General features: G+C 38.9%; 1 protein-coding gene across 1 annotated transcript in view; it reads left to right on the top strand.

Annotated features, from left to right (window-relative positions):
- Positions 1-2,597: 2,597 nt before the first annotated feature.
- LOC122798812 (zinc-binding protein A33-like) overlaps positions 2,598-17,760 on the top strand; it is a 313,259-nt gene continuing 298,096 nt past the window's right edge. Inside the window, exons 1-2 of the mRNA XM_044067934.1 lie at positions 2,598-3,446; positions 14,749-14,844. Of these exons, the coding sequence (XP_043923869.1) occupies positions 3,012-3,446; positions 14,749-14,844 (531 nt within the window). The 5' untranslated portion in view covers positions 2,598-3,011. The remainder of the gene's footprint in view (positions 3,447-14,748; positions 14,845-17,760) is intronic.

Raw genomic sequence — 17,760 nt, forward strand, 5'->3', positions numbered from 1 at the left:
TTACAACAGTATTACTTGTATGATGCAAGGGTACAACAACATTTCAAAGTAAGTGACACAGACACACTCCAAGTATTATACCTTTATTAATTACATTACACACTTTTCTACAGGCTCTCTCCTTTATTTGATATTACAGTGCATACGGAAGACATATTCAAGACATATTATACCTTTATTAATAGGTTACAACACTCTTTTTCAGGCTCGCCCACTTATTTTATATGACAGTACATGCAGAGATATTATTCTGGACTTATTTTACCTTTCTTAATGGGTTACTACACTCTTTTTCTGGCTCTCTGACTTATTTTATATAACAGTACATGCAGAGGAATTATTCAGGTCATTTTATGGCTGTATTATTGGGCTGCAACACTTTCTTTCAGGCTCTCTCACCTATTTTATATAACAATACATGCAGAATAATTACTAGCCTGCCTGGTGGTGCAGCCTTACAGCCTATCTGCATAGGCTTGCTGATTCGCAACATGGACACCTGCAGCTGTGAAGTAAATGAAGGGATATTGAGACATAACTATCCATTGTATAGACTAAATTATCATGTCTTACATATTGCATTCCATGGCTACCTACTCAGTAGTGGGGCATCTTGCATCCCACGGGCCTCCTGTATCCATCGGTTCAGTAGGTCCTGCTTCCGTCTCTTCAGGTCTGCATGCTGGTGATGGACCTGCTCACCAGTCCGAGGAACGTCTGTGGCACTGGTGAGATCATGAGCTAACCGGGTCCAATCCTCTGCCTTGTACTCCGTCCTTTGGAACTGGCTCTGCAGGAGTCTTGACTCATGATGGTGGACAAGGAGCCAAACCATGTATTTTGACTCCTCAATGCCCCAGTGCTGCGCTCGAAAGCATGTACCCTCTCCAGCACCAGCCATTCTAACTGCAGATGGGAGCTACAGTCAGTTTTGGCGAGTATGGGGCTTAAATATGCCACATTTCCCACACTTTTTTGTGATTGCCCATTTTTGAAAATTCTCAGCTGACTGCAGACCTGCTCAGCAATGGTTAATCTACCATTTATAAGTATATGCATGTTAACAGTGGCTGTTTATCCTAAACTGTCATGGCTTAGTGGTTCAGTACTTTTATTATGGTGCACAGTGTCCCGGGTTCGAACCTTGTCATTGCTTTTTATTTTACTACTGTCCAGACAGGCTAGGGGGTGGCTGTGTTTAGGCAACTTTGCTCTACGTTGCTCCACGTTGCCCGACGTTGTGCTGGTTGGCACGGCGCTCACCTCTGCGCAAACCGATTGCGCTGGGTAAAGCGCTATTTAGCTATGAGCAACTCTATTGCACTGGGTAAAGTGCTATTTAGGTATGGGCAACTCTATTGCACTGGGTAAGGTGCTGCTTAACAACGGGCAACTATATTGCACTGGGTAAAGCGCTATTTAGCTATGGGCAGCTCTACTGTGCTGGGTAAAGCACTGCTTAGCTATGGGCAACTATATTGCGCTGGGTAAAGCGTTGCTTAACTACGTGCAATTATATGTCAGGATCCTTTATAAATATACATTTTGTTCACTGACACATAGGCCATTTCAATGCTTTTTATTAAAATTTTAATCATATATGTCAGGAATTATTTCATATACTAATTTAAAACATAAAATAGAAAGGGGAGTGGTGGGAATCGAACCGCGAATGCCTTTGCTTTGTGCAAACGCTCTACCACTATGCCATTTGGCTTAATTTGCATGAACATTCCTTATTATGCTCTTCAACGTCGGGATTGCTAACTGCAGCTGAGCAATGGGCACACCCACGCAAACACGCACAAATATGGGTAGCTATATCGGGAATTAGAAAAAAAAAATTAAAGATTTACTTTTTATAACTGTACTGGGGGTTTACAATGTCAGGGTGTGTATTGTTTGGTACGTAGACATTTGAGTGGACTCGCTCATATGTGTTGACATTTCACAATTCAGACACTTGCAGGGGCGTGGATTTTTGGACTGCTCGGTAGACAGACACACCTCCTACCTTCCTGCATGGTCCGTGTTAGACTTGGAGTTGAGTCAGCGTGCCCTCATGAATATGCATGGCATGCTGACATCATACCATTCAACTGCAGTTTCCGAGTAAGACTTATTTAGTCTTATATGGAGGTTTCGTGAATCTGGGGGTCTATCTGGGGAGATTGAGTTTTTAATTATACTCATGTTGTGTTTTTTTGTAATATAAAGGATACGTTTTCTTGTCTGTATTGTAGTCTGATACTTTTGTTTATTTATTATGAAGTTTGTCTTCTAGACGAACATTCACTATAATCTGTGGCTGTGAAATCATGTCATTGTTTATTGATAGTATATTACATTAACAGTTTCTGCCTTTCATTTTTCTGATGTAATTAAAGAATACTGCATTGTTTTCAACTTTTGAGACTAAGCTGAGTTCGTATCTTGTTGATTTAATAAGAAAAGCAGTTTGTATAATTTGTTTAATCTAGCCTTGTTTTTACAGATAGAGTGCTAACGATTTTCTGCTATGTGTCATTCATTTTGTTAATTTCACCTTTGTATTTGCATTTTACAGGCATGTGCTCATTAATGTAACAGTAAATAAAGTGATGTGGTCGGACTGCAAAGCACTACAGAATTCTGGTAAGAGTTATGGAGGCATTCATTACGCATTTGATGTCCGTGTAACCTTTGAGCATCTTGACAATATCTAAATGTTAGAAAGGTCACTCATAAAACTTGGAAATAACTTTGCTGTGCGTGAAAAACATACAAAAGTAATGCAGACATGTCAATGCTTTTTACAAGACTATATTAGCAGCAATCTCCCACTCAAAATAATAAAAAGAAAAATAATGAGTATAAACAAACATTTTTTTCATTAGTCTTCAGAGGCATATTAAAGAAATGATGCTGATTGTACGTGTATGTATCACATGACCTGTCACTGGGAGGTGCTGGGGTCCTAAGTTTTTTTTTCAGGAAATGAAACTGAAAACAACAAACACGGAGCAGAAAGAATGGCGACTGCGAAAATCACTGATGATGATTTTTTGTGTCCTATTTGTTTGGACTTCTTTAAAGAACCTGTAATACTGGAATGTGAACATAACTTCTGCAAATCCTGTATAGATACAGCTTGGGACTTTGAGGACATTATCTTGTGTCCGGTGTGCAGACACGAACTTCCTGTCAAGAAGTACACAGTTAACAGGCTATTGAGTAAGATTGTTGAAACAGCTGAAATGACCCAGCAATGTGAGGAAGCAGGAAAACCACGCCAGGAGCAGAAAAAAGAATGCTTACTTCAATCACACGAATGCTTGGAGCATAAAGAGCCACTGAAAGTGTTTTGCCAAGAAGATGGAAGCCCCATATGTTTAGTCTGTACGATGTCATCTAAGCATGCAGGGCACACATTCCAACCCCTGGAGGAATCAGTCAGCATGTTTCAGGTGAGTTAGAATACAGGTAAGTTCAATCAGCCCTGCTCACCAAACCTCACTACTAACACAGACCCCACTACATTTCCAGTCTAGTAACACATCCCCCTCTCTTACTCATCTCTACCTCCCTCCCTCCCTCCCTCCCTGTCTCACTCACACTCCTTCAAATCCAGCCTGCCCTGCTAATCTTTCTTATTTACACTTCTTTCCTCAATACTTTTTTCTAAAACCTTTGACACTCCTAATTACTGTACATAGAATAATTAAATTGCTACTATCTCCCAAAATGCTCACATGGTATCCCTTCCACTACCTGTAGAAAAAGTATGCTAGAAAAACCTTTCTTTTGTTGAACATAACTGAAATTATCATGTAAACATTGTTGTTTTACTGCTTAACTGTATATCTAAACTCATCTGGAGCCAACAAAGGCATTACCTACCTTGTGTTGCAAACGATTGTAACTTCTGTTGGAAACTATTGTATTATTTTTTTGTGTTTGTATGTTTGTGGAACTTTTCTCCCCAGGTCTCCACTGAAAAAGGCAGTCTGAGTGTCTCAGTCAACAAATGTCAAATACACACACATTTATTATATATATATATATATATATATATATATATATATATATATATATGCATAAATAAGTAAACAGTTTCATATGCATGTTAGCTGAATCAGGCAATGTTTAATATGCCCACAATCTGTTCTTTAATTGGTATGTAATATTATGCATAGAGGTATCAGATACTTGAGGAAAAAGTTCTCTGTGAAAGACAAAAACATATCAGATCATTTTCACTTAACCATATTTTATATTAATTATTATCAGAATTTGTCAGAAATAAGAGATGATTTAGTTAATGTGACAGAAGCTCCCATTTCAGTGAAATCATCCCCACATTAACACTGTTAGAAATTAATGTTTACAGTTATATTAGCTTTTGACTTCTAGTCCTTCTTCTTACACAATAACTATCAAAACTTTGGAAATTATGAAAGTGTTGAGAACATACAGAATGAACACAGCTGTATTTTAGGCTTGGTATGGGGTGCTTGGTGCTAACTGGAGATGCTACTTTTCAGGTGAGGTTAGGGATGACTTTATACAGCTATGAGACCACATGCACAGAAGTAGCCAAGGACCAAACATTTTTGCTCTCAAACTCATATATGCAAACCTTCACCACTGTACCAAATGAATATAGTCTCTGACATCCATCTTCTGATTATTTATTGATATTTGATCATCGGCAAAGTTCAACTGGGTAGAAACCCATTTTCAGTGGAGGCTCGAGGTGAAAATCTCCAAATTATTACAAAACATTTTAAGAACAATTTTACAATCTTCAAAAACAAAACAAAAACATCTGCAGTTTATATAATTATAACAAATGAAATATAAAAACATTGAGTAAGAATTGATATATGTTATATGACAATCAATTAATATTTAGAGAAATTGTAAACAGTTTGTAGAGAGATTAAAGGTAAGTTACTCTAATACAAATAGGAATTGCATTATGAAGGGAGGGAAACAGGCTTGTGGTATATTTAGAGAGAAAGTCAGGGAAAAGAATTTGATAGCAGTAAGGAAGTAAGTGAAGAAGGGAGAGGAGAGTAAGGATGTATAAGGAATGAAAAGGCACTTGCTCATATTTAGGGATGTAGTCTATCCTGGTTTTGAACAGGGCCAGATTTTAGCTAGGAAGTCTTATAGAATGGTGTTGAAAGCTGGGAGGGAGGGTATAGACCTCACAGATTCATAGGTTGGTACTAGGCTAACTGCCCTTGCAAGCCATTTTAAGCTTAGCCAATTATCCCTTGTGAGACTCAAACCCTGCACCTTGTGTTTGTAAGGCAAACAACTTAACCATTAAGCCACACTCCCAACAGGTAACAAGTCCCAGGCCTTAGCAACCTTGTATAAGTACAGGCAATGCCCAGCGGATTTGCTAGCTTTGTAGATAGACATGAGTGTTTGATTAAAATTTTGGTAGCTGTTAAGAGTATAACACCATGCTGTAAGAGAAAGGCATTGTACTTTGACATTTCAGCCATCATCAGATATGTTGATGCCCACAGAACCATAGGGCTAGTGTGCAGTTATTTTAGTAAAATTAGTTGTAGATATCAGCCATCATTAACTTCATTAGGACCTCCAAAACCACAGGGCCGTAGCACACTGATTTTGTTTTAAACACAAGTGCAAATGAGAGTGGTGTGCAGATGTGATTATTGGGCTGTATGTAGTGGTTATATGGAACACTAATATGGCTGATGGTTGCAAATAGATAGCGGTTATAAGGACATTAATATGGCTGATATAGGCTGCAGTGAGCTAATATTTATATTCGCAAAGTGACAGTGGTGGAGACAATGTCGGAAGAAAACATAGACCAATATGGCCAGAACTTAGCTGTAGAATGGTGTAATTGACTAGGCCCTATCAAGTTATAGAAAGTGTGAAATGCCAGGGTGAATGAACACTTCAGCAATAAAGATCAAATGATTGTTTCATTCAGACTGGAGTGGAGGAAGGGAAATGAAAATTATAATAAGGAACTTTAAGAAATAGATTATATACAAAAAGGAAATTATTACTAGGTTAAATGTGAGACTGGAAAGTAAACAGATTGGTGGATAGGCAGGAAGCAGCTAAGGTAAGAATACAGAGAGGCTATGAGGGTCAGATGAATAAAGGCAAAGCTCTCACAGATTTTCAGACTAATAAGATATGGCAGCTTGAATCAAGATGTGTGCTTACAGCTGGAATAGAATGGATAAGGAAGGATGAGCATAACATACCAAAAAACAGAGTCTGGACAAGTAGGCCGGGAAGATACGTAAGGTATGCAGAGGAGACATACATATGGAGCCAAATGTGGAAGTAGAAGAAACTGACAGATTAAAGGTTCATAGGTATATAGTAGGCTAATGACCAGTGGGGCCTTTACAAGCCTAGCCAAGAATCCCAATTGTATTCTGCAAGTTTATGTGCCTTACGGGCTATTTTAAGGGGTGTATGCAAGCTAGGACAAGATTTACAGGCTATCTCTGTCCATTACAGACATAGGTGCTAGACCTGGGTTTATTTCTGATTTCTCATCCACTGGTCCAGGTTTCTCTTGAATAGGGCTAGAGATGAGATCTGTTTCACATAGATGAGAAGTGTGTTCCAGAGAAGGTGGATTCCTGCCCCTCCAGCGTGTCCTATTTATGTCACAAGTAAGGTTTAAATCCCTAGCTTGAGTAATTCTGATGGTATTCATTTTGTGGATATGTAAAAAGTCCACCATAGTGGGATCCAGTAATGCTTTCTAAGCCAGGCATAGATTGCCTCTTAACAACCTGTAGGAGACAGAATGTAGGTATAGGGCTTTGATGCGATCTGCATAAGACCTGTTGTTTACACCCTATATTCTTTTTGTGAGGAACCACTGTGGATGTTCCACTTGTTGCATGTCCCTGGTTCGGTACACACAGAAAGGGCCATTGTCCTCAGTGATGAGTCTGATGAGTTCTGAATACAGCGGAACAATGACTTCCTTGTTGATGGATGCCATGCCCTTACTTATAAGTAGGACAACATAGAAGTATTTTCTTACTACCTTAGACACGTGTTGTTTGAAAGCCAGGTTAGTATCTACATATGTCCCCAAATCCTTGATTACTGTTTCTACCCATGGGGAGCTATTATCAATGAGGTAATTACCTAGAGTGGCTGACTTCCCAAGAGGTAGCATTATGCCTTTCTAGGAATTGAGTTTTAAGCTGTGACTTTGGAACCAGTCATTTGTTTGTGTTAGTCCTTCCTGTAGGCTGACTTGAATAGGTTCTATGATTGCTCCACTTTGAAATCATCTTCAAACTGAGTCAGCCAGAGGGCCTTGACATTAGGCTTGACTTCCAATTAGTGGATGCCAAGAAGGAGCAGATGCAGCACAGAGCCTTGAGGGATGCCATTAGTGATTGACCTCTTTGTAGAGGTGATCTTCCATATCATAACTTCCTGGGTCCTACTTGAGAGGCAGCTGGCTATCCAGCATGTAACATGCGAGTTTATGCCTATACCCATGAGTGCTCAAGAAGGGTATTGTATCCAATGCCGTAGCCAGATGAAGACAGGCAATATGCACTATTTTGTCTTCATCCATTGCCTTGGTGGCCTTCTTAAAGAGGTCCACTAGATTATGTAGGGAAGATCTGCCCTGACAAAACCAAACTGGGTTGGATCCAGAGTTTGTAGGCTTTTTATGCCCTTATTAATCGTTTCCATGATAGTTCTTTACATGCATTTGTATATGAGACTAGTGAAACTTATGAGTCTGTAAGGTCTATTGATGGCCTGCCCCTGTGCAGAGGGATGGCCATTGCAGTTTTTCATTTGCATAGCAGAAAGTCTAGCTGGAGGTTATAATTAAACAGTGACTCCAGTGGTCCTGTTAGGTCATGTTTCAGGCTATTTAGAAGGCATTATGAGATGTTATCATATCCAATGAATGTAGTATATTTGTCATTAGACACTGTATCTAGGACCTGTTCTTTAGTAATAGTTGGGAGGGAGGTTGTTTGCTGATATTACAGGGGGGGGGGGCTATGGGGTAAAATTGCAGCCGAATTTGATGGACAGTAGATTTGCTATATCTTCTGGCTCTGTGTATGTGGTTGCATATACAATTACTTATGCATACTGCTGTGTACTGCCTTTGAGGTTCTGGATATAATTAAGGAACACCTTGTGGTTGTCCTTTGACTCAGAGGCTATCCTTACCTGAAACAGAGATTGGTATACTGGTTAAGGTGTTACCTTGTAAAATCAAGGTGCAGGGTTTGATTCTCACTTTTAAATGGAAATTGACTAGGCCTGATGTAAGGACAGCTAGCCTAGTACTTATCTATGAAATCTGGCTTTAGGAAACTTAATTTGCCCTCTTAATTGTTTGTTTGTTTAGACTTATGAAAATGTTTGAATGTTTGAATGTTTGAAGCTGGGTGTAACACTTCCTAATCTTGGCTTTGTCTGTTTTCTTTTGTTGTACAACATGTTTATGTTTGGATTCCATCAAACTGTTTTGTTTTTTGAGTTAGTTCTGGACTTATTTCTGGCATGCATGGCTGTCTCTATGCATTTGACATGATTGTATATGGTTTCTGTGAACAATTCTGCATAGCCAACTGTGTTCTCAGAGTATGGGATGACTTGACATTTTGACAGGTTACCACTTAGTAGTAGGAATTTTGCCTTACAATAGTTCCTAAATGTTACAGGGTTAGTTGTTGTCACAGAACTGATTTTTATTATGAAGTAGACAGCTTTGTGGTCTGACCATACCAGAGAGGACACTACACAGGGAGGTACAGCATTCTCCCACATTTGCAAATACAAGATTGAGTATGTTTGCTGCCCTACTGGGCATATAAATTATCTGGTCCAAGGTGCTTGTGTTTAAAAAGACCAGGAATCTGTGGGCCTGTAATCTTAGTGTCATCTAAGTATCCCAGCTCATAGTGGTATAGTTAGTCACCCATGAATATGATACTGGGTTCAATTTTTAGGGCTTCCAGAAGTTTAAGTATGAGTTATGGATTTTTTCCTACCATCCCACCCTGTTGCTGTTGTGTTTTTAAACACAACTGTCTTTCTAGTTGCCTGTCCCTTATGTTAATTTGACCACGTATCTCCTTCCCTCTCCCCTTTCACTGGCTGGTGTGACTAAACACAAAATTATTATTTTGTGAAATCACTCCCCTTCAACTATTTAATTTTATTGATTATCCCACTGTATTTCATAGAACCAGAATACAAAAGTGCCCACCCCCTTTCAATCCATTTTGCTCTTTTTAAATTAGTGACTCTGTACTTAGCTAAAACTAAAGTTACCCCCTTTCATATCCAACTGTGTAGTGCACACTGCAGTGTTTAGGATATTAACCATTTTTTTCACCTTACCTTTAAACATCTATTGCAAGACCACCAGTTACTGGAGAGCCCACATTCTGCCTCTCAGTAGTCATCATAGGATTAGTGCTTCTGTTTTCTCCTGGTGAGAGAAGGAACACAGGGACATTATTTCCTGGAGACGGCTGACCACCAGTAAGCATAATAACTGCTTCATAGGTGACACCTTGGAATTTGTGATTATATTCTACTCCTGGTATGAGAAGGAGCAGAGTGCATGGATTCCTGACTGTTTCTGGTTGGACAGTGAGTGTCTGTTTGCTATTCAAGGCATCTACCAGGAAAAGGCTACAACAATCCTACAGACCCTGCATCATCTTGGACAAGACTGTGGATCACCAAACAGGCCGTGGCTTGCTTCTCTTCTTGGGATCAGTGCTAACTTTTTGCTTCTGGTGAGAGAAGAAGCAAAGGAGCATTGTATCCCAGCAGAGTGAAGCTGTGGTGAGACCAGCACTAGTAGTAGCCAGGCAGTAGCCATTCATGTGACTCCCCTCTTTTCATCATTCTTGACAAGCTATTTCTTTGTTCTCAGTAAGTACTGCTTGATTTGTTTATAACTTTGGAATATCTGCCTAAATACTTCATCCTTAAATTTTCAGGGTCTCCATATTATTTCCCACTCAAGTGTCTGGCAGTGGTTTGCACAGACTCAGATACCCTGAGTGACATTTTTCCTGTATTTTATTTATTTAACATTTGTTTACCGGGGAAAGTCTGACTGGGAACAAAGCCAATTTTCAGCAGAAGTCTGGGGAGAAATGCTCCAGACACATGTTTTTGTAATGTGGGAGGAAACCGGAGCAACTGGAGGAAATCCACACAAATGCAGTGGGACATGCAGAATCGGCATAGAAGGCATCCCAGCCAAGAATCGAACTGGAAAATCTCTTTATGTGAGGCAACAATGCAATTGCTGCATCACTGCATCATCCTTGCCTGTAAAAGCATGACTGAAATCTTTCCAATACCTAGCTGCACTCAGGACATCTAATTTGCAGTGGCAAGCACTGAACCCATAGTTGCAAACTGGATATACTCCTGACATTGATTGATGTTCTCACTCCAACTGTCTAATCAATAAAAAAGGGTCTGGTGACATGGATATGAACTTTCCCACTGTCTCTGCTACCATCTTGGTGGTTATGGGCATCCTGAGGCAATGTAGAAATTTCCTCATGTTTACTGACAACCCGTTAATTCTCAAACAAACTGATATGGTATGTGATAGATGCATTTACACAATGTCACTGGAGGCAAAGACTTCACATAAAAGTACTTCCAATGTCAATAAGGTTATCAGTAGTACACACGCTGCACCCATCACACACAATTAAAAGCAGACATATCGACTCACATATGCTGAGGCACGTAAAGGTAACCTTCCTAAACTGCAAAGACCACCTAGATGAAGTACACATAACAAATACCCTCAGCCACCCCAAATGCACTCTTTCAAAACAGCACCCACATCAACATATAGAGTTACATCTCATGGATCCTCTACCTTAAAGCCCATAAGGCAAGCCACCACATAATCCAACATTCTGGTCATTGGAGACTCCATCATGAACACCCTGATGTCCTTCTCACCAGGCTAAGTAAGGAGAAAGTCACAGTCATTTGCTTATCAAGCACTAGGATCTGCTACATTATGCACACACTCAGGTCATTGGACCACAAGTACCAATATGACTCAGTCATAGTCCATGTGGGAGTAAATGACCTGAGATGTACCCCCTAGACTATATGAAGAGAGACATTATGAAGTTGTCAGAATATGTGTCTCAGGCTGGTACGGGCCTAGCACTGAGCAGCATTTTCCTTCTCCAAGGATGATGTCACAATACGAACAAAAGATGACTGACTTTAATAATTGGCTTAGTCTCTGGTGTCATTCTAATGGGATGCAATATTTGTCAGCATGCAAGGAGATGATAAACAGGCCATGCAGCTTTGCCAGGGATGGTCTGCACCTCTCTCCTCTAGGCTTTTGAATATTAGCCAAAGCATTATCTTCCCCCATAGTGCCTTTTTTAGGCAATGCCATACTGAAAGTACTTCCAACATAGCAAATCAAAACCAAGAAAATCTAAAGGTATTACTTCTCAGTGCTAGGAGTCTAAACAAAAAAACTCCACTCCTAGAAGCTCTCTTCACCCTAGAGAATGCTAATGTCTGTGCGGTCACTGAGACATGGTTTAAAGCCATGGAAAGCACACCAACAGTGCAAGGTTACAATTCCACACATTTAGACCAGGTACTTCACAGGCAGGGACTAAAGGTGGAGGTGTCCCTATTTACATCAAAAATAAATATACTTCAAGGCTGGTCAATCAGGACAATGCACTTGAGCTGCTCCATGTTCAAATTACCATAGGCAATATCCAATACCACTTCCGTGCAAGCTATAGGTCCCCCCTGTTGGAAGGGTGGCCTAATGGTTAAGGTGTTTGCCTTGCAAGTACAAGGTGCAGGGTTTGAGTCTCACAAGAGATAATTGGCTAGGCTAAAAATGGCTTGCAAGTGCAGCTAGCTTAGTACCAACCTATGATTACCCCTCTATGACCCAGTAAGCTCATACTATGCATTTAAACTTATTAGAAACACTAAACATTTAAGCCAATATCATATTCATGGGTGACTTTAATTACCCTACTATTAACTGGAAATCTTATATGACACCAAAGGTACAGGCACAGAGATTCCTGGATTTTCTAAACACAAAGTCCGTGGACCAGATAGTCAATATACCAACCAAGGGTGCAGCCATATTAGATGTGGTCCTCACTAATATGGAGAATGCTGCACATCCCCCTACTGTAATGTCTTCATTGGTAAGGTCAGAGCCCAAAATGGTCTCCTTTGAAGTACAAATAAAACCTGGACCCTCAGCTAAACCTGGAATATTCAGGAACTACTCTAAGGCTAACCTCCTGTTATTACGTGATAACCTGGCAAAATTTCAAGCCCCCATAAACCCTGAGAACACTGCTGTCTATGTAGAACTGTTCACAGAAACCCTGTACAAGTGTGTTAATAGCTGCATAGAGGCATCTGTATCCAACAGGAAGAACTACAGAACTAACTCAAAAACCAAGCCAGCCTGGTGAAATCACAAAATCAATAGTCTGCATAAAAGAAGGAAAAAAGTCATGGCAAAAATTAGGAGGTTCAGAACCCAGCAGCATAAAAGCACTCTCATCAAATTAAACAAACAACTCAGAGGGCAAGTAAAGTCTACCAAAACTAAATTTGAGCTAAGATTGGCCTCATTAGCCAAGGATATCCACAGCACATTCTTTAGCTATGTCCACAACCTTAAAGTGGTGACCGCATCAAGGCCCTATCCCTGTATTCTGTCTTCTACAGGCTTTTGAGGGAAGATCTATGCCTGGTTACAGGGCATTATCAGACCCCATTGTCATGTATTTCCTGCATATCCACAAAAGAAACAGCATCAGAGTTACCCATTATAAAGACTTAAACCTGGCCTGTGATATAAATAGGACCTGCTGGAGAGATAGATACGTATACCAGAGACTACCACCATCTATGGAACAGGCTCCCCATCCATGTGAAGCTGAGCTCCTCCCTAACCCAATTCAAGTGCAACTTGGACAATCGGATGGTGACTAGCAAATTCATCCCTGGTTTGACATCTATGTCTCTAATGCACACAGGCAACTTGTAAACGGTTCATCTCTCAGACCTCTGCTTGTAAATGTTTCATCTCCCAAACCCCTGCTTACACTTATCAAAGGTATGAGAACTTGTCAGAGATTTGGGATACATGGCTAGGCTTAGAAAGGCACTTGTGGTCATTAGCCTAGTAAACACGTATGAACCTATGGGGTACTTGGGTCATAGAAAGTGACCTACATTTTGCAAGGATATGATGTGGGACTTTGCATGTGGAAATCTGGACATGGAGAACCTCAAACATGTCATCATGTTTAACTAGTCTTGGGGTGAGATTGTTGTTGATACAGCTTGCGAAACCTCCATCTTTGGTCCCTACCTGTGTGGCAGCTGATGTAAATGTGTGGCTGGCATTGTAGCCCTGCACTGCCAGGGTGCTCTGTGAGGCTTTAACATGCCATTGGCAAACTGAAACAACAGAGGACAATGTTAGAGAGATAGGAATTCCAGGCAGACAGTACATCTCCCTTCTTTTTTAAACAAGAAACATCATTATTAAATTATCACTTATGACATAGACTATCACACATTTATATAAATGAAAAAAAAAACATATTGACATAATCTTAGTAACAAATAATTATTCTTATACTCTACCCAATCACTGTCAAACATTACATAGATCATTCAAATCCTGCCTTCTTTTAAACCTCATTCCTCACCTGTATGTATTGTTCCCCCATTTCCCATTTTCCTATAAAATTTGCTCCTAACCTTTTCTAAAGATCCCAATTCCAGTTGTTCTATCTCTGTTACTATAGTCATTATTTCTAGTATAATTGGTTTAGAATTTGATTTCCATTTTCTAGTAATTGCTTTTTTGCAGCCACCATAATTAGACTCAGCAAGGCCTTACTATGTCTAAGCAATTTCAATTCTGTATGATAGCTCAGAAAAATCATTTCCCTAGTTACACCAATTTGCTCACCCAGTATCTCTGATAGAGTAGTCTGCAGTGAATCTTTAAACTCTACCAACTCATTACACTCCCAGAAAATATGCTCCCAATTATCTCTTTCTTCCCTATCAGTTCTCTAACATTTGCTGTCTACCTGAGGAAAAATTCTCTGGAGTCTACTTGGGGTATAAAAATATCTATCTAAACATTTCCAAACAAAAATCCTAAATCTTCTAGATTTTGTTGCGTGTCTGGGAGACTAACATATATCCCTCCGTTGTTTCTTTGTGAATTGCTTATCCAGTATCTCCTTGACTATGTTCTGCTGTTTAACTGCAGCACTTTGTTACTAAGTATCTCCTTGACTATGTTTTGCTGTTTAACTGCAGCACTTTGTTACTAAGTATCTCCTTGACTATGTTTTGCTGTTTAACTGCAGCACTTTGTTACTAAGTATCTCCTTGACTATGTTTTGCTGGTTAACTGCAGCACTTTGTTACTAAGTATCTCCTTGACTATGTTTTGCTGTTTAACTGCAGCACTTTGTTACTAAGTATTTCCTTGACTATGTTCTGCTGTTTAACTGCAGCATTTTGATACTAAATATCTTCTTGCCAGTATTTGTTTGTTTTATTTTACTTATGCCACATTATTACAACTGCTGTTTTCAATATTCTGTTTAGGCTATAACATTCATTATAAAATATATTCCAAATACTTCTGATCTTAATACTATTGTATATATACAGGAAAAACTGAAAATTGCTGAAGCTATTCTAAAGCACAGAATGAACAACCTAAATGAATACCAAAGGAAGCAAGAACGGCTCATCTCTGGTATTCAGGTAAGGGAATTGACTTTTTTTTGTTTGTTTGCCTCATGAAAATCATAACAACTGCAGTTTGTGTAGGCGGGTGTTGGTGAAGAAGTTCACATGTCACAAAGGGTGCAAACAAAAGACCATTGCTCCGCAAATGTTACAGAGGGCAGTCTCGTAGTTGATGCAAAGCATTAAGGATTTGAACTGTTAAAGAGAAAGCACAGGGTTTGATTCCCTCAGACTTCATTTGTCAGCTGTATGGCCTTGAGTATATCACTTAACCACAGAGTGATTTGGGACAATTGAGAATTTGGGATAGGCAAATTAATGGTGTCATGGACTGCGTGCCTGTTGAATATATTCAAGTATCTGCAGTTTTAGCTCTGTAGTTCTTGTGACCCTATATGGCAATATGTAGGTGTTCCTAGCAAAGTGTCTCATAGGTTATTGGCTTCTGATGTGCAGATATTTCTAATGGTATAAATGCAGTGCAACCAGTAAAACAAAGCTCAGGTAGAAATGTGGACTTCAGAACAAGACTGTTTTCTGTTGATGGCTCAGGTTATTCATTTCAGTGCATGAACAGCTTGTTGAGAATTGTTTTCTTCTGCATTGCATAAAGGTCAATCAGATGTGTTTCATAGTTGTTTTGATTATTTCTTGTGCACCAACACTCTTGCTATGGTTTTTTCCTCCCCTTATTGTAAACTATTCTATTTTTAGTGCATAAACCACTTCAAAGTTGCATGTCTCCTTGTAAAAGACACTATAGTTACCAGGAGAGCAGTTCAGTTTATATTAATTTTACTTTGATTTTCTTGATTTCTGTATTTTGGGAAGATGATTTACAGTAAATGTATTCTTTCATTCATTCCTTCTCTGATATCTGCAGTGTCCTTCATCGGTCTCTGACAAATCAGAGGCTATTTCACCAAGCAGGTGTGTAAGGTAAAGAATGAGTCTTGGAAGGAATGGTGGTCCATTCCAGGACCCCATCATTGCTAACTACAGGCCACTGCAGAGCCTACTGATTATCTAAATCAGCTCAATAAATTATTCATCAACCCTAATACTGTTATACAGGTGGACAAAAGGTACATTATAATATCATGTTAATACAGGTAATACACAAAAATAATTAGGCCCTGCAGTAATCAATTATCCCTCTCTTAACTGGCAAGCATATCCATCCACCACCCTTTTTTCCCATTTTTCCACATGGGGTCCAGGTGTCACTTCAACAGAGCTTATCTGAAACAATCCTGTGTTAGTTTAAGCTTGACTTTGCAACTGCCAGGTAAGATAAGATTTATTTTGATTTATATATTTTTTTTTTTTTGCCACTGTTTTTACTGTTTGTAGGGACAATGGGATAGCTTGTAGACAACAAGATTTACTTTAATTCATATTTTGTTGTTTTACTTCTAATTTTCACTGTTGGTTGTTAGAAAAGGATATGTTTTAGACAGGCAAGCTCTAGCAATCCCAAGGGGGCTAATCATCTATAAATTCACACAGACTGCAGAGAAGACAATCCAGCGCTTATCTGAAACAATCCTGTGTTGGTTTGTAATTTATTGATTCTTAATGTAAAAAATAGGTACAACTGCAAATGATGTAAAGGAATTCCAACTTTTGTGTAAATATCACAACTGGTATAGTCAGAACAACAACTTTATTCTTCTTAATTTAATAGCTAAACCAAAAAGAAACAACAAACAACACCAGATAAATGTTTTGCCCTGTAAATAAATGAGTCCAAAAATCCAGAAAAGGGCTGGGTTATAGGCTTTCATTCATGTCTGAAGAAGCAGTGTTAAAACTGTGAAAGCGCTTTTCTGCAACAAACGTTGTAACCTGGCTTTGTGTCACCCTTTTCTGTTTTTTTGTACTAATTTAATAGTTAGTTGTATAGTGTTTGTGTGTCTTTTCTCATAGAAGTTGATTTAAAATCTCTTTGAATTCTGTGGTAACTTATTTTGGTTATCCTTTTCTTTTAGAATTTTCTATTCATTTGCAGCTGAAAAATGGATTCCTTAAATGAGTATGCCATTAATGATTTACTAAAGCATAAATATCTTGTACAGTGTAATAATTGTTATGTATACTCAAAGATAACACCTGATAACACTGGTGATCTGTATTGCTCATGTCAAAAGTTGGATGATTTGCTTAACATTATTAGAAGTAAATTTAGACGTACTGAGGGCGGCTGGCATGGCTTGGAGAACTGTTGTCACATATATTAATGACTGGACTGGTGAGATAAATAATGTTAGTCAAACAGCAATTAGAATACATGTAGGAAAAAGGACGTGTGTATTGTTAGTAAAGATTAGTCAACCCCTATTGAGCAAGATCATGCCACTGACAGCTTTGGAATTCTGAATCCAAGCATTCAGCAATCTGAGGGTTCACGGTGTATAAATATAAAAACAAAGAAAGGAAGAAGTTCACAACAAATAATAAGGAAGAAAAATAAACTGATTAATGCCTATAAAGCAAAGAAAATATACATTAAACAGGACACTATTCTGTCAGAAAACCTTCAGTCTACCAAAAGAAGAAAAACATTTTCCAAGTAAAGAGGCAAGGGGCAGCTGGAAAGGTTGAAATCAAAACTGAACATGAAAGGATTTAAGAACATTACTGTAAGAAAAAAAGAGGAGGAAGACAAATGCTGACAACATAGCTCAAGCTGTGGATGTGGAAAATCAGCTGGATGAGAATTCTATGCTTGCAAATGTAACAAGCAGTGAAAACAGTGGGATTAGCAAAACGAATGGCGATGAAGACCATTCCTCTGTAACAACTGATAGAGCAGATATTACTGAATTAGAAGTTGAAGATTTTTCAGATCTAAGATATTCTTTAATTGGAGATTCAGTTATTAATGGAACTGATGCATTTGCAGAGAAGATACTGAACATCAAATAGTGT

This window comes from Protopterus annectens, chromosome 3.part1 (assembly GCF_019279795.1).
Source record: "Protopterus annectens isolate FY-2018-M chromosome 3.part1, PAN1.0, whole genome shotgun sequence".
Taxonomy (NCBI): domain Eukaryota; kingdom Metazoa; phylum Chordata; order Ceratodontiformes; family Protopteridae; genus Protopterus; species Protopterus annectens.